The 24435-nt window shown below is 44.5% G+C and overlaps 1 protein-coding gene and 1 pseudogene across 1 annotated transcript in view; both read left to right on the forward strand.

Moving 5' to 3' along the window:
* hsd17b4 (hydroxysteroid (17-beta) dehydrogenase 4) overlaps positions 1-24435 on the forward strand; it is a 159519-nt gene that overhangs the window by 56525 nt on the left and 78559 nt on the right. Inside the window, exons 12-13 of the mRNA XM_041186366.1 lie at positions 16695-16804; positions 19164-19397. Coding sequence (XP_041042300.1) covers positions 16695-16804; positions 19164-19397 — 344 coding nt within the window. The remainder of the gene's footprint in view (positions 1-16694; positions 16805-19163; positions 19398-24435) is intronic.
* Positions 7598-7698, forward strand: LOC121277524 (annotated as a pseudogene).

The raw sequence follows: 24435 nt of genomic DNA on the forward strand, positions 1-24435 counted from the left end.
TTTTGTAGCATAGAGAATTGTGTTCACTGTACTGTATCTGAATGAGGTGATCATGGGCAGCCAGGCTGGAAAGGGGATGTATTGGATTCCTCATATTTGTCCTTGTGATGTAAAACTAAAGCGTATGGCTGGAATTTTCCCTGTCATCAGCAGCAGGGTTCATGATGGGCAGGGGTGAAGAATATGACAGGAGGGAAAAAATCGGTCCCAACAGTTGTGGCGGGATAATGGCACGTCGCCATTCTCACAGAAGGTCATCGGGAACTGGATTTGCATATGAATAATATTGTTTAAATCAGCAACTGACCGGAATGTTCCCTACCTGCGAGAATTTGCGCCGGTCCATTTCAAGACTGGACCAACATGGCAAGAGTGCAATTACATGAGAAGCTGCAGCCTGGAGCACCAGAGGATCACACAACCCCAGTTATGGACTGCACCGAGGAGGCAACTGGGGTGGGGGGAGCCAGGAAGCTTTGAATGGGTGGGGAGGCGGGGTGGTGTTGGAATGTTCAGAGAGGGGTCAATGCTGTCATTGCTGGAATCTTGGGTGGGGGCGGGGGGGCATGTGGTGGTGAGGCAAACTGAGGGTACTAGCGTTGAGAGGGCACTATGACTGAGAGGGGGTGGTGGGATGCAGTAGGATGGCTGGAGTCTGGGCAGTCATTGGAGAGGATATGAAATTTAACAGATTTTGGGATTGAGCAGGAGCAGGGTGGGCTGTTGGGACTGTTGACAGGTGTGGGCTTATTGGGGATGGAAGGCATTTGAAGGGTGATGGTGGTGGGCTCTAGAGTGTTGGAGGGAGATTTAAGGATGTCTGATGGGAGGGTGAAGGTAACACTGGGGATTGGGGCGGGGGGGAGGGGGGTGCGATGGTGATGGGGTGGGTTACAGGAGGAGGGTAGAAGATGTTGGAAATGGTTTGGAAGGTGACGCAGACCATCCTGAGGCAAAGGCAGATCAGGGTGTCGATGCCCTCCAAATCCAACAGGAAAACTTCTAGGTGGGAGGAGGGTCATTGGTTGGCTGGAGCTGAAGGTCAGCTCAACTGGACAGTAATCTATCCTGACAAGGCAAAGGTCTCTCTATAGGGTCAAGAGGGCCTTGGAGGGAAGAGTTATAGAGGGAGGCTTCTCTCACATGGTTCGCATGAGCCTTGACAAAGAGTGATGTCTCCATGTGCAGGCATTATTCAGGGGGACATAAACCCAATCTTGGTAACACCCCCCCCCCCGACACACACAGCAGAATGGGGTGGGGGTGAGGTGAGAGTGCGCACAGCCAATAACACAAGCAGCAGCAAGAAAAACCCAGGAAACCTCAATGAAGTGCAATGATTCAAAACTTTACAAAGGTGTGTAAACTATATAAAATGATTACACACCATGCCATTTGTATGAATTTAATACTGCATAATTTTTCTTACCCTACCACGACATCTGGGTGCTTCTTGAACACCTGCAGTAGAGGTGGAGGCTGCCTGCTGACCTCTATGCCCTATTGTCTTTGATGACTTTGGTGGGCATCTTCCGGAAGGCCCCAGCCTTCTTTGGGTCTCCTGCTCTCTCAGCGGCCTCCGAGGCTGGAGCTGGTGTGGTCACAGGCAGCAGGAACTCAGAACACATAAAGACCCTTGGAGAGCCCTGGGTTGAAGACTCAGGGGTCTCTGCCTGACGCTCCTTCTCTCTTTGGGTGCCCGAAGGTCACGCCTTGACTCATTGAGGAGAAGGGGCACCTGGAGAGAAGTCGAGGTGCCCTGTCCCACTCTCGCATAGCCACTGCAAAAGCTCACCCATGGCTACAGCAATGGAGTCCAGGCCTGAGTGCATCTCTGGCAGAAACTGGACTTTCTGTTAGGCTAGGTTCTCCATGGTGCCTGCAATCCTCCCCATGGAGACTTTGATGTGCTTACATGTTGGTGCCACTATATCAGAGAAAAATGCAGGCAGACTCCTCTGCCTCGCGTGCCTCTCCTTTAATGGCCTCTGACACCTCTGCCTGACGCTCCCCTGTGTCTCGATGACACTCAAGTAACTTCTCCACGACCACTCCTAGAGGCTCATCGTTTGATTCAGACTTAGCAGGGGCCTCTTCTCCAGCAGTGCTCCGAATGCTGGAGACCTTGGATGTCTCTGCCTCCTCCTGCTGTGGACACATGTTTGCGAGGTGACTACCAGAGTGAGAGCCCAAGCCTAAACTAGATATGAGCCACCAAGGTATGTGTCTCTGGGCTGCTGGAGGGTGCGGGTGAATGCTATGACAGCTGTACAGGGGAGAAGTTGTCCTCTTTCGAAGTCTGCTGCAAGCTGAGGCTGAGTTCAGATGCGGGGGCTGGCCTCCTCCTCTTCCTGCTGTCACCTGGAATGGAGAGAGGAGAGAATGAGTGATTGCCTAGGCTGCCTCCTACGTTGCACAGAGCTTCCCTCTCAGGTTCTGATTTGCAGCGATTAAGCATGCTTCCTCATTGGATTCTTGGGGGAGGCTGAGCTCGCCCTCAACACAGGCATGGTCATGGTCCTCCCCTGTCAGCTCGCAGCCTGCTGCTCAAATTGTGTGAGGGGCTGGATCTCAGGTACACCCCCTCCCGTCTTCTCCCCCTCTCACCTGTTATGCGCTGTCTTCTCCTGTGTAAAGAAAGATAGATTGTGAGCACTTCTGTGATGCAGGAACGGGTCATGTGCTGCTAATTCTGTGGCGAATAAGTGACCTTCTGACTTCACAAAGCCTGTCCACCATCTACAAGTTGCCCTCTACTCCAACCACACCACCCCCCACTCCCTGACCATCCCACCAATACTCTACAATGGCTGTGCCTTCAGTGTGGCTGGGTCAGCAACCCCCAGTTGCCTCCCTACCAGCAGACCACATGGACTGCAGTGGGGTGACGTGGCAGCACCCCAGCAACTCCTGAAGGGCTTCTGGCGATGGCCAGCACAGATGCTGGCCTTGCCATTGACAAATGACAGATGTCCCATGACAGATTCATAAAATGGTGAGTATAGAGAGTAGAGGGTTCGCTTACCCTGATGGCATGGATTAAATTATTCACGTGCTTCCTGCGCTGCAGGGTGCTCCTCCTTTGCACCCCTCTGGCACTGACCACCATGATGACCTCCTCCTAGGCCAGTGTGGTGAGTCATGTGGACCTCCTGCTCCTAACCCTTGGAAAGAGGATGACCCTCCTGTCCTCCATGGCCTGGAGGAGAGTCTCCAGGGACGCATCACTGAACCATGGGGCCATGCTGCTTTCTGGAAGCCAACATGGTGCCCTGAAATAAAAACAAAAAACTGCGGATGCTGGAAATCCAAAACAAGAACAAAATTACCTGGAAAAACTCAGCAGGTCTGGCAGCATCGGCGGAGAAGAAAAGAGTTGATGTTTCATTCGAGTCCTCATGACCCTTCAACAGAACTCAAAGTCCTGGTGAGCTGAATCACTGGTTGTCAGGCTGCCTTTTAAATATGGTGCCCAGACACCATGGTGGGGCGTGTGACCTCCTGTCCGCCCCACCATATGATATAATGTAATCCTACTGGCTGCATTATTAATCTGGCGAGCAGCGTACGATTTGATGTGCTCACCCACCCTGCTCTCCAGTGGAAGTTCTTCTGACTTCCCACTCCCACCAATGGACTTAGGCTCGGAGAGGAAAACTCCACTCTACGAATTTGAATAATCCATATTATCATTTTTGTTAGGTGTTGTGTGTACCTTATTTTAAGCAGCAGTCTTCGCACTTAAGCTCAGAAAATTTAGAGGAGGGAGGGATGAGAATCCTCTCTAGGTTAAAAGAGCGCTGAGAATAGTGATCCTTTGGCCTGGTGTCCATTTATTTCTGATTGCACCTGTGAAACGACTTGTTACTTTCATCTACATTATAAATGCTATTTAAATGCAAGTTGTGATTTTTACCTCTTGTATTTTGTGTTCGTTGATGTACTTGGTGATTAAACCAAAGCCAGGGCTCCTTGGACTTTGAGGAAGATAGAGAATATGATGTAACAAAAAAAAGGTGCATGAGGCATTTCAGGTGAATTTTTCAAGCAAGAACCAAGTCAAATGCAATAAGTTGAGAGGGAAAGTGAAGAGGACTCTATATTTCTTGCACATCTCTTTGATTTTCCTGCAGATTTGCTCTTCTCTCTCACTATTTGGAGGCCAGTAGAAAAGCCCTTGTAGCATTTGCTTTTCAACTCTAACCAAGTGGATTCTGTCTTTGCTCCCTCAAGAACATTCTCTCTTTCCAACACTAGTGTCTTCTGCAATTAGTACTTCCATCTCACCTCCCTTTTCTTTCTTCCCTATGCTTAAATATTAAGCACCAAGTCCTCACCATATTTAAGCCACATCCGTTGTTATTGTCACTACGTAATGTTCCCGCACGGCAGTTTGTGTTTCTATCTCACCAACCTTATTCACCATATGCACGAATGTAAACCTGCTTCTGTATTCCTGGTAGTCCTTAGTCTGCTTCTATATAATACATTACCTTCCTCACTAGTACTATCCAACACACTCGTTCCTTTGTGCACCTTACTTCTTTTTTCTACTTCTATATTCTGGTACCCAGACCCCTGCCTATTTACATTAAACCCTCCCCTACTACGCTCATGAACCTCCCTGCAGCGACACAGGTCCTAGTCCAGTCCTGTTGCGGTGTAACCTGTCGCTATTGAATAGGTGTCTCCTGCCCTAGAACTGGTTCCAGTGCCCCAAGAATCTGAAATCCTCCCTCCTGCACTTTGCCTCAAGTCACACATTGATCCTGCCGATCTTCCTATTTCTACTCTCGCTGGTGAGTGGCACTGAGTAATCCAGAGATGACTACCTTTGAGGTCTTGCTTTTATTAACTTTCTCCCTAGCTCCTGAAAGTCTGTCCATAGGACCTCAATACCTGCTCTATCTTGTTGGTTCTGATGTGTACCACAACTTTTGCCTCTTTCATTTCCCCCTGCAGAATATTTTGTACCCTCTCTGTAATGTCCTTTACCCTGACACCACGGAGGCAGCACACGCTGCGGGACTCATGGTGATGATTACAGAAATCTATATATATCTCCTTAATTATGGGTACTCCTATAATAATTTTATTTCTACGCTTTGCTGTTCCCCCTCCAGTGCTGACCCTTGCCCACTCGTGCCATGGCCTTGCCTGCACTCCTTCAAGATGTTGTCACTCCCAGAAGTGTCCATTGTTGAGTAATGGTTTGAGAGTGGCACACACCCCAAAGACTCCGGCCCCTCATGCCTCTTCCTGTTCCAGGTGGCCACCCATATACTATCCTGAAAACACACTGCCCATCTCCCGGAACAATCTAGGAGACTCTCAGCTTCCTTCTTGCTCCGCAGTGACACCAACTGATCTTCAAAGCTCGGAAATCATGAGATTGAGCTTGAGCTCAAGCAGTCGGAGACACTTCCTACGCACGTGGCCTCACAAGATTCATAAAATATAGTATCCTGAAGTTCCCAGGTGGCATGGGAATTGCAAGAAACAGGTCTCAGCTACCTATCCATAAGCTTAAAATAAACCCTATTTTTTAGAATCTAGCTGGTACCTTGTTTAAACTATTAATTTTAATTAATGCCCTTAGCCCTCAACTTTCAGGTCTCCTGCTCCCTCTCTTGGACCATTTTTTTTTTAAAGTGCCAGAACAGCACCTGTTCCCGCACTGTGCAGAATTCCCTCACTTGCCAAATTCTTCCATTTAGCACTCTGTAGAAGAGGCACTGCATAGAACTGGACTCAACTAAATTTTACAGCTTGGATTGGCCCCTGCAGCAAGTATCACTCACTCACCTGCTAACCTTGCCCCTCCTTCCAACTTTCCATTGCTCTAAATCCTAGCTTTTTGTACATTCCCCTGACACCCCACCTCCATCCAACCCCAGTTGTGGAGCTCTGAAATGGTACTAGCCTCTAGCATTGCAGTGGCAATGTATGGTGAGATACTGATTAGTTGCATTAACCATATTAACTGCTGTAGCTGCAGAGTATGGAGAGAGATTGGGAAGTGTTGATTTCCAAAGGGACCTGGGTGCCCTTGTTCATAAGTCACTGAAAGCTAACGTGCAGGTGCAGCAATTAGGAAGGCAAATGGTAAGTTGGCATTTATTGCAAGAGGATTTGAATACAGGAGTAAAGATATCTTGTTTCAGTTGTATAGAACCTTGATTAGACCACTTCTGGAGTATTGTGTATAGTTTTGGTCCCCTTACCTAAGGAAGGATATACTTACCATAGAGAGAGTGCAGCAGAGGTTCACCAAACCAATTTCTGGGATGGTGGGACTGTCCTATGAGGGGACTGGGTCTTTCTAGAATTTGGAAGAATGAGAGGTGATCTCACTGAAACTTTAGAAATTCTTACAGGGCTAGATAAAAAAAAGGATGTTCCTCCTGGCTGGAGGGGGTTGGGGGGTGGTGGGGAGGTGGTCTAGACCAAGGGACAGCCTCAGAATAAGGGGAAAGCCATTTAGGACTGAGATGATGAGGAACTTCTTCACTCAGGGTAGTGGATCTTTAGAATTCTCTACCCCAGAGTGCTGTGGAAGCTAAGTCATTGAGTATGTTCAAGACAGAGGGAATAGATTTCTAGACACGAAAGACATCAAAGGATATGGGGATAGCACGGGAAAATGGCATTGAGGTAAGTGATCAGCCATGATTCAGTAGAATGGTGGAATGGTGGGACTGAATGGCCTATTCCTGCTCCTATATTTCTCCACCTGATTGACTTCCCGCAGAGGGTGGCTCTATTACCAGGATTATGCCATAAACATTTAAGAGGACGATTTCTGGGTAATATGCTACTGTAACTTTGGTGCCATGTCTGGTGAAATGGCGTAAATAACCGTTTTCAGTTGCTTATGCTTCTCCTTTGTGGCTGCCTCTGAAGTTTTAGCAGAAGGTCAGGAGAAACCCATGGGAATTCTTCCCACCCCAGCCATAAAGGTATATTGAGGAAAATTGGACTGATTCTGGAAAGGTTTATACTGATAAATAGAAGTACAGTTCGGGTTGTACTAAATCTACCAGAGAAGCCAATACTTCTGAACCTAAATTCCAAAGTTATGCTTGAATTTTATCATTAATTTTCTTGTATAATTAATATCTCTCCAACTTCACCCACTCTTGACTTTCCCTTTATGTTTATGTTTTATGATTGTTAAGACCATACCAGCTACATGTAAGGCATCTGCTTTTAGTAGGATAATTGATTTTTTTGTATTATATTTCAATGGGCTGCCATGATTTAGCAGAATAATAATGAGTCCTTTAGTAATGTGTGATCAATAAAATTCCATGGGACTGATTTGTTCTCTTGTGTTGTTCAGCAAATGCCGAATCAATCCTCTTTCAAGTAGAGGTGTGTAAGACATTAATGGGCTTAAATAGTGGCTAAACTTTTTAAATCCTTTCTGTTCAGTGCACGTAGTAGTTTGATTTCTGCTAACATAAGTGTGAAATATGTCAGGTAGAATTGGTTAATCAGTTGTTGAAAGTCATCAACTTGAAGATAAAAGACAGTGGAGAGAAAGCAATGCAGTGAGATTAATTCTAGATTGCTCTAGTATAGAGTAGCATAGCACAATGGTTTGTATTTTGTAATGCAAGTCGAATGATACAGAGAAAATTAGCATGGCCCTTGCACAAGGATGACATGCAAATTCGTGAAGCATTCAAAAAAAAACAAACAATGGTACACTTCACAAAGTACTTAATTAGCTGTAATATGCTTTGGGACATCCTGAGTTGTGAATAACTCATAACTGATTAGTGATATCATTATGTTGTTTGGTTTGGCATCCTTCCATTTGTGAGAAATTATGGGAATCTTCTTGGAACTTTGATGAGGTCAGGTGAGATTATCTGCACTTGTTTTGAAGGCTGAACAAGCTGATTCTGGAAAGGTAAAGTCTGCCACAAGTGCCACACATGAAGTTGTTCCTTGCCGGTGGTGCGGGATGATCTCTGCTGATGCCTTGTTTTCAGGCTGGTGTCTGCATTGGAGCTTCTGAAATGATATGTCATGCTGCTGGCAAACTCCTGTCTATAGCTGGCAGCACCATTTGCATCAGTCATCAGCTGAAGATTCCCACTTGTTGTGATTGATGTTGACGGACTTCCATGTCTCTCTTGAGTCATCCTTGAATCGGAGCTTTGGGCGCCCAGCTGACCTCTTGATATGGGCTACCTTCCCATGCAGAATAACCTTGGTGATGCGGTCATCTTCCACCCTGTGCATGTGCCTAAGCCAGCATGGCTGCCCTTGCATGATTAGTGCTCACATTCTTGGCATGTTTACCCCAGAGAGGACTGATTCACTGGTGCCTTTATTTTTCCATGTGATGCCAAGGATGTGTTGTAAATACTAAGTTTATGAGCTTTGTTCTTGGTAGATGTAAGTTGTCCAGCCTTCGCTCCTGTATAAGAGTGTGCTAAGGATGCAAGTGTTATAGATAAGTAGTTTGGTACTTTGAGTCAGTTTGCTGTTTTTCTATACCCGTTTTGTTAATTGGCTGACATTGGTGGCTGCCTTTCCAATGGGTGTGCTGAGCTCTTCATCAAAAGACAGGTTATCTGGCACGAGAGATGTAAGGAAGCAGAATTTGCTGACTGCTTTCAGTAGTGTCTTGATGACTTTAATATCAATGGTGGGGGAGACCAGCATACCGGTGCGAAAGTCAAGGCTGAAGCACTTGCAACCATATTTAGCCAGAAGTGCTGAGTGGATGATACATCACAGTGTCCTCCTGAGGTCCCCAGCATGACAGATGCTAGTCTTCAGCCAATTTGATTCACTCCATGTGATATTAAGAAATGGCTGAAGGCACTGGATATTGCAAAGGCCATGGGCCTTGACAACATACCAGCAATAGTACTGAAGACTTGTGCTCTTGAACTAGCCTTGCCCCTAGCCAAGCTGTTCCAGTACACCTATAACATTGGCACCTACCCAGCAATATGGAAACTTGCCCAAGTATGTCCTGTCCACAATAAGCTGGTTAAATCCAACCCAACCAATTATTGCCCCATCACTGTGCTCTCAATCATCAGCAAAGTGTTGGAAGGGGTCGTTGATGGTGCTATCAAGTAGCATTTACTCAGCAATAACCTGCTTGCTGACACTCAGTTTGGGTTCTGCCAGGTCCACTCAACTCCTGACCTCATTACAGCCTTGGTCCAAACATGAGCCAAAGAGCCGAACTCAAGGTGAGGTGAGTGTGACTGCCTTTGACATCAAGGCAGCATTTGACTGAGTGTGGCATCAAGGAGCCCGAGCAAAATTGGAGTCAGTGGGAATTGAGGGAAAACCCTCCACTGGTTGGAGTCATACCTAGCACAAAGGAAGATGGTTGTGATTGTTGGATGTCAATCATCTCAGTCCCAGGACATCACTGTAGGAGTTCCTCAGGCTAATGTCCTAGCCCCAACCATCTTCAGCTGTTTCATCAATTACCTTCTCTCCATCATAATGTCAGAAGTGGGGATGTTCACTGATGATTGCACAATGTTCAGCACTATTACGTGTCCTCAGATACTGAAACAATCAGTGTCCACATGCAGCAAGAACTGGCCAACATTCAGGCTTGGGCTGATGTGTGCCACAAATTGGCACCTGAGTACCATGGCCATTTCTAACAAGAGAGAATCTAATCATCTCCCCTTGACATTCAGTGGCATTACTACGATTGAGTCCCCCACTTTCAACATTCTGGGAGTCACCATTGAACAGAAACTGAACTGGACCACTCACATATATACTGTGGCTACAGCAGCAGGGCAGAGGCTGGAAATTCTTAGACGAGTAATTCGCCTCCTGACTTTCCAAAGCCTGTGCCCAAGGTGCAAGTCAGAAATGTGATGGAATACTCTCCACTCGCTTGGATGGGTGCTGCTCTAATAACACCGAGAAAGCTCGACACCATCCAGGGATTGACTGGCACTCCCTCCACCACTGATGCATAGTAACATCTACAAGATGCAGTGCAACAACTCATGAAGGCTCCTTTGATAGCACCTTCCAAACCTGTGAACTCTATCACCTCAAAAGGCAAGGGCAGCAGATGCTTGCGAACCACCTACAGGTTCCCCTCCAAGCTACTCACCATCCTGACTTGGAATTATGGACCGTTCCTTCAGTGTCGCTGGGTTAAAATCATGGAATTCCCTCCCTAACAGCACTGTGGGTGTACCTCCACTACATGGACTGCAGTGGTTCAAGAAACTGGCTCACTACCGCCCTCTCAAGGGCAATTAGGAGTAGGCAATAGTTGCTGGCCTAGTCAGTGACACCCACACCTCGTGAAGAAATTTAAAAAAGTCAAGTCTCAAAGTAACAAAAACATGGAAGATGCGACTTCAGTGTTACATCAGAGGTGGACTTAAGAGGAAGAATGACCGGATAGGCAAGGGAAGGGAGGGAAACAGACAAGGCGGCTGATTGAATGGTCTAAATCTTAAGTGACATAGAAGCCCATAAGCTCCTCTCACTTGTTGGAGGTGAGGTTAAAGGAGATTGGGGGTGACAAGTTTATGAAGATGGTTTGCAGTACACAAGACAGCTACCTTTGCATTCCAGGATGATCCTGGAAGTGAGCAGTTTTGACAGAAGGGAGAAACACCCAATCACACTTCTCCAGTTTAATTTGGTGATGAAAGGAAATGACAGACAATTAACCATTCAAGGCTGCATCCTTTGGACTCAAGGGAGCTGAGCTGAGGGCTGTATCAGGAGGAATAGCCAGAGTGAGCAGTGGTTTTATCAGGGGCTAAGATGTCATTACCAGAGGTGAGGTGTTGTTGAGAAATTGATAGCTGCAGAAATATTGTGGATGGAGTTTCAGAAGCTAGGCAAGTGGAATTTTGGAAGTGCTGTTCCAAGTGAATTTGAAGGGAATATTTTCCAGGAGAGGGCATGGAACAAAGCTGGGTTGGGGTTGGGATAGGGCAGGGAGATGTGGGTAGAGAGCAATACAAGCAATTGATCAGAGCTGGCTTTATCTGTGGTTGGCACATTGGTGGTAAAAAGGCCCCATGATTGCAAGATTGATGGAGTGGCATGAAGAGATTTTGGTGGCTTGAATTAAAGGAGAGATTAAAGGTGGATGGGAGGACAGTGAACTCAAAGAGCTTGTTAATTGAGAAGGAAGTTGAAATCATTGAGGATGAGAAGTTATTTGGTGCAGAGGCTGAGCGAGAAAAGCAGTTCAGACATCTGTGAGAAAATGTTTATGGTACATGGGAGGGTGGTAGTGAGTGAGAATTTTAAATGAAAGTGGAGAAGGGTAAAAAATAAAAGCAAAAAATGCTGGAATCTCCGGCACCTCTGGAGATAGGAACAGAGTTAACATTTCAAGTTGTCACCTTAAACCAAAACTAGGGAAAATTAGGTAGATGAAATAACGGAAATTCTGTGATAGGGCAGACAATGTGGTAGGTTGACAATAGGAGACATGAATGACTAAAGAGTTGGTGGGACAGAGCCAAAGGGAGTAGTAAAGGAACAAGTAAAGAAATAAAAGATGGGTCTAGGGGAGGTGTGAATGACAGAAAAATGAACATTTACTGTCCGAAAGCAAAAACAAGATCAAGACCAACACATGCAAAGAAAAGAAAACAAAATGGGGAGGCAGTGATTAGGGTTTGAAATTGTTAATTGAACTCAATGTCCAGAAGGCCACCTAATCGAAAACTGAGGTGCTGTTCCTTGAAATTGCATTGATCTTGATTGGAACTGCTTTGGCCAAGGACAGAGATGTCAGTGTGAGAGCAAGGTGGAAAATTAAAATGCCCCCCCCCCCCCCCCCCCCCCCATAACCCTTGACTCCATTGCAGATTAAAAACCTGTCTAACTCAGCCTTGAATACATTCAATGTCCCGGACCTCACTGCTCTCTGGGGAAGAAATTCCAAAGGCCATTGACCCTCTGAGAGAATAAATTCCCCCTTATCTCCATCTTAAAAGGGAGACCCCTTATTTTGAAACTGTGTCTGAGCAACGGAGTCACCAGGGGCTTCGTAGAGCAGACCATCGGCGTGATGAAGCAATGCAGTGATGTCTGAACTGCTTGGAAGAAGCCCAGTAAATGCTGGAGCAGGTGTCCAAGTTTTTGGTGTTCTGCTACAGCCTTGGATGGTGAGGCGGTAAGAGGACAGGTGTTACATCTCTTGCACTTGTATGAAAAGGTGCCGTGGGAAGGATATGTGGCATTGGGGATGATTCAGGAGTAGACCAAGGTGTCATGGAGGAAATGTTCAAAGGAGGGGAAAAAGTGGTTGGTGGTGGCATCACGCTGGGTGTGGTAGAAATAGCAGAAGGTGATGTGTTGAATATGGAGGCTGATGGGGGTGGAAGGTGAGGACAAGGGTAATCCTATAATTATTCTGGGAGGGAGGGGAAGGGGTGAGAGCAGAAATGAGGGAAATGGGTCGGACCCAGTCAAGAGCCCTCTCAATAACATTGGGAGGAAACCTTCAGTTGAGGAAAGAGAAAGACATATCAGAAGTGCTTTTGGAGAAGGGTAGAACAGGGTGAGATGCTCAATGGAGGAGAAAGTGCCATTTGAGTGGGGAGATGGGCCATGGTGCGATTTGCTGCTAAAAGCCACATTTCCACCGTGATGGTTTGGATGGGGCAAGTAGTGGCAGATATAGCCTACAGGGAGAGACTTCAGTTTGGGTGGAGGCATCATCACCTCTCAGCCAGGTTTCTGTCAAGGCCATGATGTTGATGCAGCCGTTCATGATTAGTTCTTGGATGGCAAGGACCTTACCAAAAATGAATGGGATTCTGGAATGAAATATGGAGAGGGACAGTATGGGTGAGTTGGATGGGATGTGCTTGATGGGAAGGTTGATTGGAGAGTCAAATGGGGAACTTGGGGTTTCTGCTTGCAAGGAGGTAGCGATGGGCCCTTTGGAGTATTCTGAAAGAAACACAGGTAAGCTTTTGTCTTGTTTAAGAGGGAATCGAGCCTGGGACAATGGCAGAAAAGGAGGAGGGTTGAAGGGTGCTGTTATTACTTGGAGCACTGGTTTGGGAGGGCAGACTACCAGAGAGGGGAGAAATGACGGGAGGTGTGATGACAGAAGAGGGTTCCAAAAGGGATGAAGAGAAAAGGAGTTAAAAAAAAATGTGGAACTAAAAGCATTGGGTTTTGGTCTGGAGTGACGGCCAAACCCTGAACCTGAATGAGCACAGAAAACTGAAAATATGTCGTCCCGATTACATAGCAGTTAACACTTTCAATAACTTGGCAGCCACCTATCTTAAAAGGCCACCATTGATGAGGAAATCCAACACTAGATCAGCTGCCCCAGCTCAGCCCTCTACAAACTACGGCAGTAGGTATTTGATAACAAAGACATTTGCAAGTAACATAAGTCCAAATGTACAGAGCTGTTGTCGTCACCACATCCCTATACTGCAGTGAGACCTGGACTGTGTATCAGCAACACATAAGAATGATAGAGAAATTCCATCAACAATGCCTCTGCTGCATCCTCCTGAATCAGTGGGAGGACTGTTAGGCAAAACTCCTGCAAAATGAACTTCAGTGGACTAGATGCTATGTCTGGATGGATGAAAGGCATCTCCCCTGCCAGGTCCTGTTTTCTTAACTTTCAAATGGCCAATGTTCCAGGGGAGGTCAAAGAAAGCGCTTCAAAGATACTGAAGCTCTCCTTGAAGCATGACAACATTGACATTCATGACTGAGGAGCTTGAAATCAGTCATTCAAAATGGTGACAACTTGTGCATCACACTTAAGTTTAAAGGGTAAAGTCACACTGATGAGAGTATTTCAGTGGGAATGAAGATCAGTTTAACACTTCAACTAAAATTGAGTTTTATTCTCAACCTCTGAATTGACATTCAGTCTGTGGATTAGCTGAGGGACTTGTTTACAATAAACTGGAACAGATCAACTAAATTCATCTCTCTCCCTTTCTCAGGTAAGGTATATCCAAAAGTAGTGCAAATCATCAGATTCATATTTGTTTGATTGGAGTGTTAGTTTCTGCTATTCATTGGAATTATTATCATGGGTATAGAACAATTGATGTAAATCTAATGATGAGATAATTCATAATTGGTATTAATACAAATTAATATCTTGACCTTTTCCTGAGTTGTGAGTTGAACATTGTGAAGGAAAGAAATGTGTTTGCTGTTAAATTTCAATATGGCCTTTATCGATTAGTCTGAGCACTGATGGGAATCCAGAAGATGTATCATTTTGAAACCTATGCTGACCTTGTGGAATAAATATAATAATGCTTCTTTAGTAACAGTTCCTTATGATCTTGTCAATGCAGTTAATATTGTGGATCTAAGAAATGCCACACATTCTTATCGAGTGCCTGGAAGGGACCAGTGGTAGCAGTTGCTATGTTGACTGCTACGAATAGTGCTGTAGTAATGGGTGGTGTATCTCGAGTTTGTGTCATCGTGTGACAACTATTTGATTTAGGGGTTGCCAACTCTGGCTGGTCATATTCAGGAGATGTCAGTGAAATGATGTCACTAAAGGATTTCTGAGTGAAATTGGGATTACTTTAAAGCAAAAGTTTTTTTGAAAGCAATTTAGCAGATCATTGTGGGCTTGAGATTTTGCCTTATTTATTTTAATTGCCTAATGATTCAGTGCCACCTTCTGAGCTGGAGCGGGAGGGTTCCAGACTCTCTTCCCCAGGTTCATCAGCTGCAGCTCCGCAGTGGTGGGCGATGACGCCCGGCCATGGAACGGGGCTCACTCTTGGCCACTGCCCAGGAAGGGAAGAGCTGGCGCTGTTGACACCCGGTATCTTGGATCTGGCTTTCTCCCTGTTCTACAGCAACCTGTTGGTTGGTGCTTCTGGGATGGTTCCCTCCCAGCATCTCCACTCCTGTGTGGGACTCCAGCTCAGCATCCATGCCGGTCAAGATCCTGATGAAAGCCATCATGGCCCTGATGTGTCAGGTAGCAATAAGGGTGATTACATGTCTGCAGTCAGTAACTTCTCCACTTATTCCTTCTGCGTGTGTGCATATGGCAATAAGTAGGTACAAACTACATTCTACTCACTCTCCCTTTCTCTTGCTGCTGCGCTCAGCCAAGTTCACTCATTAATATCTTGGAAGTTCAAGAGCACTGCTTGGACTTCTCTCTGCACTTGTCCATCACTGTTAACAGATACTGAAGTTAATCAGACTGATAGTCTACTTCTGGATTTAAACATTTTATTGCCCATTAAAAGGTGCAACCCATCCCTTTTTGAGGGGCTGTTATTACCTTTTTTGATTTAAGAGCATGGTGGCATCAAGTGTGACCCAGCAGACTGAAGCTCAAAGTAGGTCATCATACTTCAGTGAAATTCAAACCCCAACCAATCCCATCACAGCCCATCAAAGGTCCCAGCCAATTGGGGTCCTCCTGGCTTTTTACCATTTTAAGATTTTAATATGATTGGGTGGAGCTGCGCCGGATCCAGCTGTGGATCAAAAGTACAAATGATGAGACTGATTTCCTTAAGACAGCTTTTTAAAATCTCCCAGAATGCTTTCTTTGGCCACTGGGAGATTGATGCTGATTCCAGGAGACCCCTGGCCATTCCAGGAGGTTTGGCAACCCTAATTGGGATACAATATCTGGTGAGGGAGAATTGCTGTTCAGGAAAAGGTACCTTGTTTGTTCTTGCCCAGTACATCTTGCTCTAATCTAAATGTTTCCTTAGTTCAAATGTTTGTGTGATGCACAGAAGCAGATTGCAGTGATCATTTTGCTCATAAATCATCTTTGAACTTTTGTTTATATTTCTTTGGATGCAGGAAGTTTATAGGGAAGTTGAATTTGTTGCTCATCTCTAGCTAACTTTGCAAAAAAATGCACATCACAACATTATATTTCACTTAATTTATATTTTTAAGATGAATGAAATGTATCCAGTCTACTTTTGCCAATAATAATTCTCTGAAGGCACATCAAGCAACCTGGAGCTCCTATTTGATTGCAAGTTGATTTGGATCCTGTTTTTTCATCCACCCAATGGAACTCTTTTTAAACAAAATTATAGACTTTCTTTATCTGAAGACTCCCCATAACTTATGGATTTTGCTTGTCTCTTGACCGACTCGAAGTTAAAATAACTGTTAAAGTAAAGGTGTGTCAACACGCATTGTTCTGCTAGAAGGTGTGCATTTGCAGCCAAGAGCAGAAAAGTGTTACTTTGTCTCTGGTAACGATGCATTCAATGATAAATGAACTGAGAAGCTACCCTACAAAAGATAAGACAAGAAAAAGACATACTGGTGTCAGTAATAGCCTAACTCTAACTGCACTGTCTTATCAAAATATTACATAGAATTTACAGCACAGAATCTTATGTTTCCACCAAACTGACCTGTGCTGGCAATTGTGGTCTATACTAGCTTCCACCCACCCATTTTCACCTAACTCTATCACTGTATCCTTGTATTACTTTTCTGTTATGCCTTTGGGTAAAGAGGTTTCTCCTGAATTCCATATTGGATTTATTGGTGACTATATTTATGTACCTTAGTTTTAGTCTCCCCACTAATGGAAATGCATATAGTTCCAAGAGGTTTCAGAGCTTATAAGTATGCTATATATTGTAAATGGTGAATTTCAATTGGCTAATTATTGTGAGTTCAAGACTGACTGCACTCTTATGTTTTTATTACAGAAGCAATTAGCACTCTTTATGAAGTACTGAACAAATTAGATGAGAAACAAGGAGTGTCGATGAACCCTACTAGTGGCTCAATACAAACCAGCACTTCAAGCATCGATCCAGTAAGTGTCATGTTGTGATACAATGCACCAATGTAACTTGTGCCACATAAAGTAACTTTTTTAGTTATTTGTTATTTTGGTAGTATAAAGTAACTTTGCAAATTGAATACTTATTCTCAAATATGATCTTCTCATTATTTTTGAAAGTTTATCCTTAAGGGCTTTTCTGCAGTTTGATGGTTAGCCTAGATGGTTTATCCAGTTGGATCTTTTGACAATCTACTGCTAAGGGAGCATATTTTTTCCATTAATACTGATTCCAGTACCAATATCTAATTTTAGGTGTTGCTTCAGACTTGAGCTCAACACTTCTATTTCCATCCCCCCCACCTTCCTTTCAGGCCTTTCTTTCGCCTCTAACCCAACATCTCAAAATTTGAAGCTTTTATCCTTGTGTTTAATACCTCCCTAGTATTCAGCCATAGCAGCATTCACTCTACAATTGTCGCTTTCGGTTCACCATTCTTAACTGTATCCTCTAGTGCGTATCCATCCCTTTGGCCATACATGCCCTATGTTCTGGAATTCCTCCATCTTAAGGTCAGAAATGGGGTTGATAATTGCACAGTGTTCAGTTCTATTCGCAATTTCTCAGATATGAAGCATGCTATTCTAACATGCAACAAGACTGAACACCATCCAGGCTTGGGGATAAATGCCAAGTAAAATTTGTGCCATACAAATGCCGGACAATGACTATCTCTAACAAGATGGTGTCTAACCACCTGCCCATGATATTCATTGGCATTATCATTGTTCAATACCCACCGTCAATATTATGGAGTTTCATTTATCAAAAACTTAACCAGACCAACCACATAAATACTACAAGAGCAGGCTGGGTATTCTGCAGCGAGTGACTCACCTGAATCCCCAAAGCCTTGCCACCATATAAAACGGATAGATCAGCAATGTGATGGAATGCTCTCCATATGCCTAGATGAGTGCAATTCCGACATTCAAGACAAAGCAGTCTGCTTGATTGACAACCCATTCACCACCTTAAACGTTCACTCACTCGACCAAAGGCACAACATGGTGGCAGTGTGCAACCTGTTGTCAATCTGCCAACAGCAGCTTCTTCCAAACTTGTGATCTTTACCACCTGGAAGGACAGTGGCAGTAGGTGCATGTGAAAACTGCCATCTCCAAGTTCCTCTACCACTCTCAGTCTCCTGGCTTGGAAATATATTGCCGTTCCTTTATTGCTGTTAGGTCAAAATCCTAGAATTCCCTATTTAATAGCAATGTGGGAGTATCTGCACTACATGAACTGCAGTGGTTCAAGAAAGTGGCTCCCCACCATCCTTGTGAGGGTGGCAAGGGATGGAAGATAAATAATGTCTGCGTCAATGATTCTTGCCTCCTGTGAGTGAATAAGTTTTTAAAAAAAAATTCCCCTCTGAGCACCCCCCACTCTGATCTTCTTTCAAGGATTCGTGACCAAGCATTTGGTCACCCTTGCAAATATCTCTTCCTTTTGTTTGGCATCCATTTTATTCCCTTGTATCTCTGAAGTGTCTTGGAACATTTCCTGTGTTAAAGGCACTCCATGAATAGTTTTGTAGTACTACATCAGTAGATGATATTCAGATCTAGCAACCCCTAAATGGACTTAATGGCTGGAATTTTTCATGGAAGCTGTGGTCCCTCCACTGGCTGAAAAGTCTGAGGTGAGAACACCACCTCTGCTCTGGGAAACCACGATTGGATTTTACAGTCATCAGGCAATTAATGAGGTTGCAGCTTTCACCCCCGTGTAGGAGGATGTCCCGCTTCCAAGAGATGCGGACCATATGACCATATATGGTCAGAAGCTCTTGAGTCCCAGCAGCGACACCCTTAGTGCAGACAAGTGGGAACTGCCGTTTGCATTGGGGGTGGAGCTGGGGGTGCCATGAGAGTGCCACATTTGAGTGCTGCCCTGGTTTACCGTGCAGCCTCACCATGTGGCATGAGCTCTCCCTACAGCTGATAAAGTACTAATGGCAGCAGGAGGAGGCCCATAAATGGCCATTAATTGCCCCACTTGGCCCACTGGCAGACTGCATGACACTTACCCGGCCACTGAAGTTCCAGTGGAGGTGGGTAAGTGACAGGCATGGTGTTCCCCGCCATGCCAATGCAATTTACACCCCTCTCCCCTAATCCTCCTGGGATTGTGGGGAGCCCCAGGTAGGGGTTGTGTAAAATTTTGACCAATGAGCTGCCCGGTATAGCTACAGGTTTTTCCTTTAAGTTTTGTAAGGGACTACTTTGAGTCTACAGTCTTCCCCACTTCTAGAATGACTTAAAATTCACCTTTTAGGTTTGTGATACTCAAGTGATATTTTTGGTTTCATTTGTTTTTTGATTACAGGCTGAAGCTATAGGTAAAAAAATTCCCTTGACTGAATACACCTACACCAATCTGCAGCCTATTCTCTATGCACTGGGAGTTGGCATGACAACAAAGGATCCAGATCACTTGAAATTTCTTTTTGAAGGAAATGAAGAGTTCTCCTGTTTGCCTACTTTTGGGGTAATTCCTGCCCAAGATGCGATGAATGGTGCCCTTGCATCGATTCCTGGACTCAACATTGACTTCACAAAGGCAAGTTCTCAAAAGAATGAGATATATGAATTTGTACAAATTCTACCACTAACATCCTCAGTGTCTGATACCTTCTCATAAACCTCAATTTAGAAATCTTAATTGTGAACTAATCTTTTTGACACTTGATTCTCCTTTAACCTTGAAATCATGGAATTCCTGCAGGTGTGCAATTCCATGCTGGTAATTTAATGGGGCTGCAGTGTATAAAGATTCCCTACTAACCCAGCACCTAGTTGAAAAAGAGAATATAGTGTCTGTTATGAGCAGGGGCACAGTTGTTTAATTAATAGTTCTTCTACCAGCAAATGCTGCATCTAACATCATCAAGATGGGTTCAATCACATGCATTTTTTTTTGGCTTAGATCACAGATGAAAAGTTATTTTTTGTTCGTGGGACTGTTTTATATGAATTTGATGCCCAATGTCTGATATTGTGAATCCATTTTTCTTGACCATTTCCTAGATTTTGGGAGGACCGAAAGTTTTATTGTCACTTATAGTGGACAGCATTTAGCAGGATGTCATGGACCCTGGACACCCCCCCCCCCACCCCCCCCGCTACAAAAAACTGCGGGGAGCTTTGCCCACGATCCTGGTTTTTGCCCTGTTAATTACTTTAAGATAAGAAGATACTCACTCCTACCATGGGGGAAAGTCCCACCTCAGAAAGCTGCTGGCGGAAAGCAACTTTCCACAGGTTGGCAGCTGTGTAGCCCCAGTAGCACCAGGCAGGGAGAGGTGGCCACTGCTGGGATTACAGCCAGTCCTGATGAAGAGTCGGCCAGGCTTAGAGGTAAGTCTGGCATATCTCTGAGGCCTGGCTGGCAGGCCCTGATAAGGTGTGTTGGGGGGCCAGCTTAAACAAGCTGGCAGGGGAGAGCTATGATCTTGGGCGGTTTGGAGGGGGGTGGTGGGTGGGATGGAAAAGGGAAGGTACCTCTGATGTGCTCAGGAGACCCTCAAAGGAAGGCCCCTCCCTTGTCTGACACTTGCCCGTGCATCTAAAGCTGCTGGGCTTCCTGCATGGCTTGGGCCTCTACCCACTGTGGGTGAAATACCAGTGGGCACGGGATGAGGCCCTTAAATCGCCATTAATTGGCCACTTAAGGGCCTCAATAGGTCCAAGGGTAGGTGGGCTGCCTGACACCTTCCCTGTGCCTCATTAAATTTCAGTCAGATCGGGGCGGGTGGGTAGGTGACGGGAAAGCCACCAAATGGATCTTACGAGCCTGTAAGCCTTCAAATCCACTGGTGAGGGAGGGTAAAATCCAGTCCCATATATATTTTCCAGATGGTAGGGTGCAGGAGTAAGATTTCCGATCTCAGACTAAGCCTAACCTATGGCACCCAGTGTTGAGGTATACCTGAAAGATTTGATATTAAATAGCTGGGGTTCAGGAACAAAGTTGCCGGATGACTTTAGGAAGTGCACGTGCGCTACATATAGGCTATGTAATAGTAAATGAAAATTCAGTCTATGGTGCAAGACTTCAGTAACTTTTATTTTTGTTGTTGGTTAACACCACTGCACCAACTACTGACAAAAGCATTATAAATTGATTCTGCGATTCAGAATCACTGCGCCTCTTCTGTGAGATCTTATAGCCCTTACAATTAGGAGTTTACCTTTATCGTCCAATACTTAGTCATTGCATGTGTGACTAAAAAAACCATAATAAAATAACCTGTTATATGAACTGGATGCTGTAATCTTGCAAGCACCTTGATGTGTGATTCCCCAGTGTTTTGAAAGGAAGGCTGATGAACATTTTAATGAGACAAGGTCAAAAACAGCTCATTGAACTGATTTATTTTGCAAATAATAAGCGAATCACAATAACGATTATAGCAAGTTATAATTTAGAAACATGAAAAAAAAAACAAGAATAAAACCATCTGATGCATCAACCTTATCCCATCTGACATGGTGCAACCTAAATTCCAAGGAATACAGCCCTAGTTTGCATAACCTCTTATGATTCACCTCTTGGCATCCAGGTATAATTATAAATGTAAGCTGCATTCCCACCAAGACCAATGTATTTTTCCTAAGGTATACTTCTGCCACCTTGTATTCTAGGCCTCTAAATATGAAGGTCAGCATTTGATTAATGATTGATGTAGATGGACCCTAAGTAACGTTCCCTTTGAAATTTAGTTATTGTGTGCGCCATTCTTTTTTCAGTGCATGGTTCCTTTAAATGTATTTGCGCGCTCATGCACATACTATTCCTCAGAACAGTTCCTATGCAATACCTTTCAGGCTGCTGCACAGCTTAGCAGGAGCATTGCCCCTCAGTCTCTCTGGACCACCACTGCTTTTAGCTTTTCACTCTTTAGAAAATACTCTGACCTGTCATCTTTGGTCCATTGTGGATGATCTCATACTTATCTACATTGAATTCCATTTGCCACAGTTTTCCCCATTTGCTTAATTTATTAATACGCCTTTCTTTATGGGTTCATGTGATTTGAGCGCCACTGACAAGGCCAGCATTTGTTGCCGTTCCTACTATTAATTGTAGTTTAATGCATCTATTTACACTATTTATAATGTTGCCTATCTTTGTGTCATCGGCAATTTTGGATTGTATCCGTTCATCTAATTTGTCAATAAATACGGTAAACAGTTGCAACACTGTGCCATAAGAGTGATTGCATTTTGGTCTTCAGATATTTTTGGTTTTCGGATCTACCATATATAGGGTAGGCCTAGGCCTACTTCCAAAGCCTAAGCCTAGGTGGGCTATAGTCTACAAATACTAGGTTGTTCCTCCGTTTGTCGTTCCTCACACACCCTACTTCTTACCTGTTAACACTTATTACACCTGTAATGTAACATTACATTACTGTATTAACGTACAAATGAACTGCATAGCCGTTCAAAAAAATGCTTGGTTTTTGGGCATGTTCGGTTTTCGGATGTACAGATAAAGGATATTTGACTGTAACTGTTTCAGCTTCCTCCCTCCCATACACAGCTTTGAACTAGTTGTATTATGGTCACTATTAGGTAAGTTTCCATGCACCATTAAGTTATTAACTAAAGAACAGTTAATCCAAACTCAGCTGCCTTTCTGTTATGTGCTCTGCTGGCATACAGCTATGCTCGACTCACCACGGTATGGGTAGAATTTCTCTTGCCTCTCACGTGTGGCAGAGCATGCAACCAGAATAACCATGCATTATGGAGGAAATGTACTTGCAAGAGTTGTTCCAGCTGGAACAGGAAGAAAGGTTTAAATGTGGGCAAGGTTCACATTTACATCTTCTGCTTGGGGATTAACCAAGGCCTGGACTCTGAGATCAAATAGTTAGAGGAGGAGGTGTTTGAACTGAAATAAAGTGATGGGAAGGGGACATGCTTTTAAATTGTGCAAAAGTAGGAATAAGTTAAATGTTAGCAGATTCTTCATCCCAGAGGGAAGTGAACCTCTAGAAATGTGTTGCTGGTTCATTTCTTGGACTGGTTTCAATCATTTGAAGGGGATGAAGAGGAATTTTCTGGAGCTTTTTCACCTCTTGGTCCTTTATTTATTACCCTCTCCAAGGAGATTATATGGCTTTGCCAGAGGTTGAGGGAAGGGCATACAAACATGTGAATTAAGAGCAGGAGTGTGATGACTGTCAGTTTAAGATCAGTTTGACTGAGTAGGGGTCATGTGATTAATTCAACCAATGTGTAGCTAGCGCTGGGGAATAAATTCTAGGGGAGAAGTTTCTTAGAAAGTGTATGAGGGGCTGGCTAGAAACAAGTAGCCACAGAAGCTCTCGTGTAAATAAAATTTGTTTTGTTTAACTAAGAAGCCTCCCTGAGCGTGTTTCTATATTTGGCGACAAGGAAAAACTATCCTGGCGCTGTCTCCTGCCTGCATTTGTGAGCATTGTGTTTAATCGACGACTGTGAATAGGAAATTATATTACTCACTGAGATGCCTCTTTTCAGCCGGATAGACCCGTTCAACGACTCTGCAGAGGAATGGGGCCAATTGGATTCTACTGTCAGGCAAATGAAATAAGGGGCAAGGGGAAGCGTAAGGCGATCCTCCTGAGCATTTGTGGAATTCAGACTTACAGTCTGATCTACAGCCTTACCGCTCCAAGCGCACGTGATTCCAGATCAGTCAGAGAGTTAGTGGATCTACTTAAGGGTAATTTTCAACCGAGTCATAATGTATCATTTTAAGTTTAATTCAGTTGTGAGAGCCCGGGGGAATCGACTGTGATGTATATTGCAAAACTCAAACAATTAACAGAGCATTGTAATTTTGGTACAACCCTAAGTAAAATGCTGCGGGATTGATTATTCTGTGGTATATGTAACGATACAACATCGACTGTTAGTAGAAGTTGATATCGAATTAAAACAGGGGATGGAGATTGCGCTCACAGTGGAAAGCACTGAAGCAGATGGATTGGAACTGCAGGGCGTGCAAAGTGGCGCCCTATACCAATTAGGGTGGGAACTAGCAGTCAGCCTTGGGGCCAAATTGGCCGAAGCTAGCGGCAAAAGGGAAGCAGTTCCAGTAAGCTAAGGAATTAAAAGATACAGTGGAGGCGGTAAGGCAATGATTCCTAAGGTCCAGTGTTATCGATGTGGGAGGCTGATTGCCATTATTATGGAAAAGAAGGAGGCAATGCAGGGCTAGGTCCAGGCTGCCAATCCAATAAGATGTTACAAGCACACAGTATAGAAGACCCTGGTACCAGTAAGTCTGATATTTACTCTTTTCAACCTCAAGAATGTTAAGCCAGACCCAATCATCGTAACACTCCGTGTAAATGGGAAACCTCTAAATATTGAAGTAGATACAGGTGCATCAGTCACTGTGATGGGTGAGCACACATTCCAGTATTTGAGAGGGGGTGCCCAGCCTTTAAATTGAGAGAGCACTTCAGCCAAGCTGAAAACATACACCAGAGAAGATGTAAAGGTGAGGGGTACCACCATTGTACCTGTAAGCTATGGACAGCAGTCTGCCCAGCTACCTAACATAGTAGCTTTGGATGAAGGACCAAGCCTTCTGGGCCATG

Source organism: Carcharodon carcharias, chromosome 4 (genome assembly GCF_017639515.1).
Source record: "Carcharodon carcharias isolate sCarCar2 chromosome 4, sCarCar2.pri, whole genome shotgun sequence".
Taxonomy (NCBI): Eukaryota; Metazoa; Chordata; class Chondrichthyes; order Lamniformes; family Lamnidae; genus Carcharodon; species Carcharodon carcharias.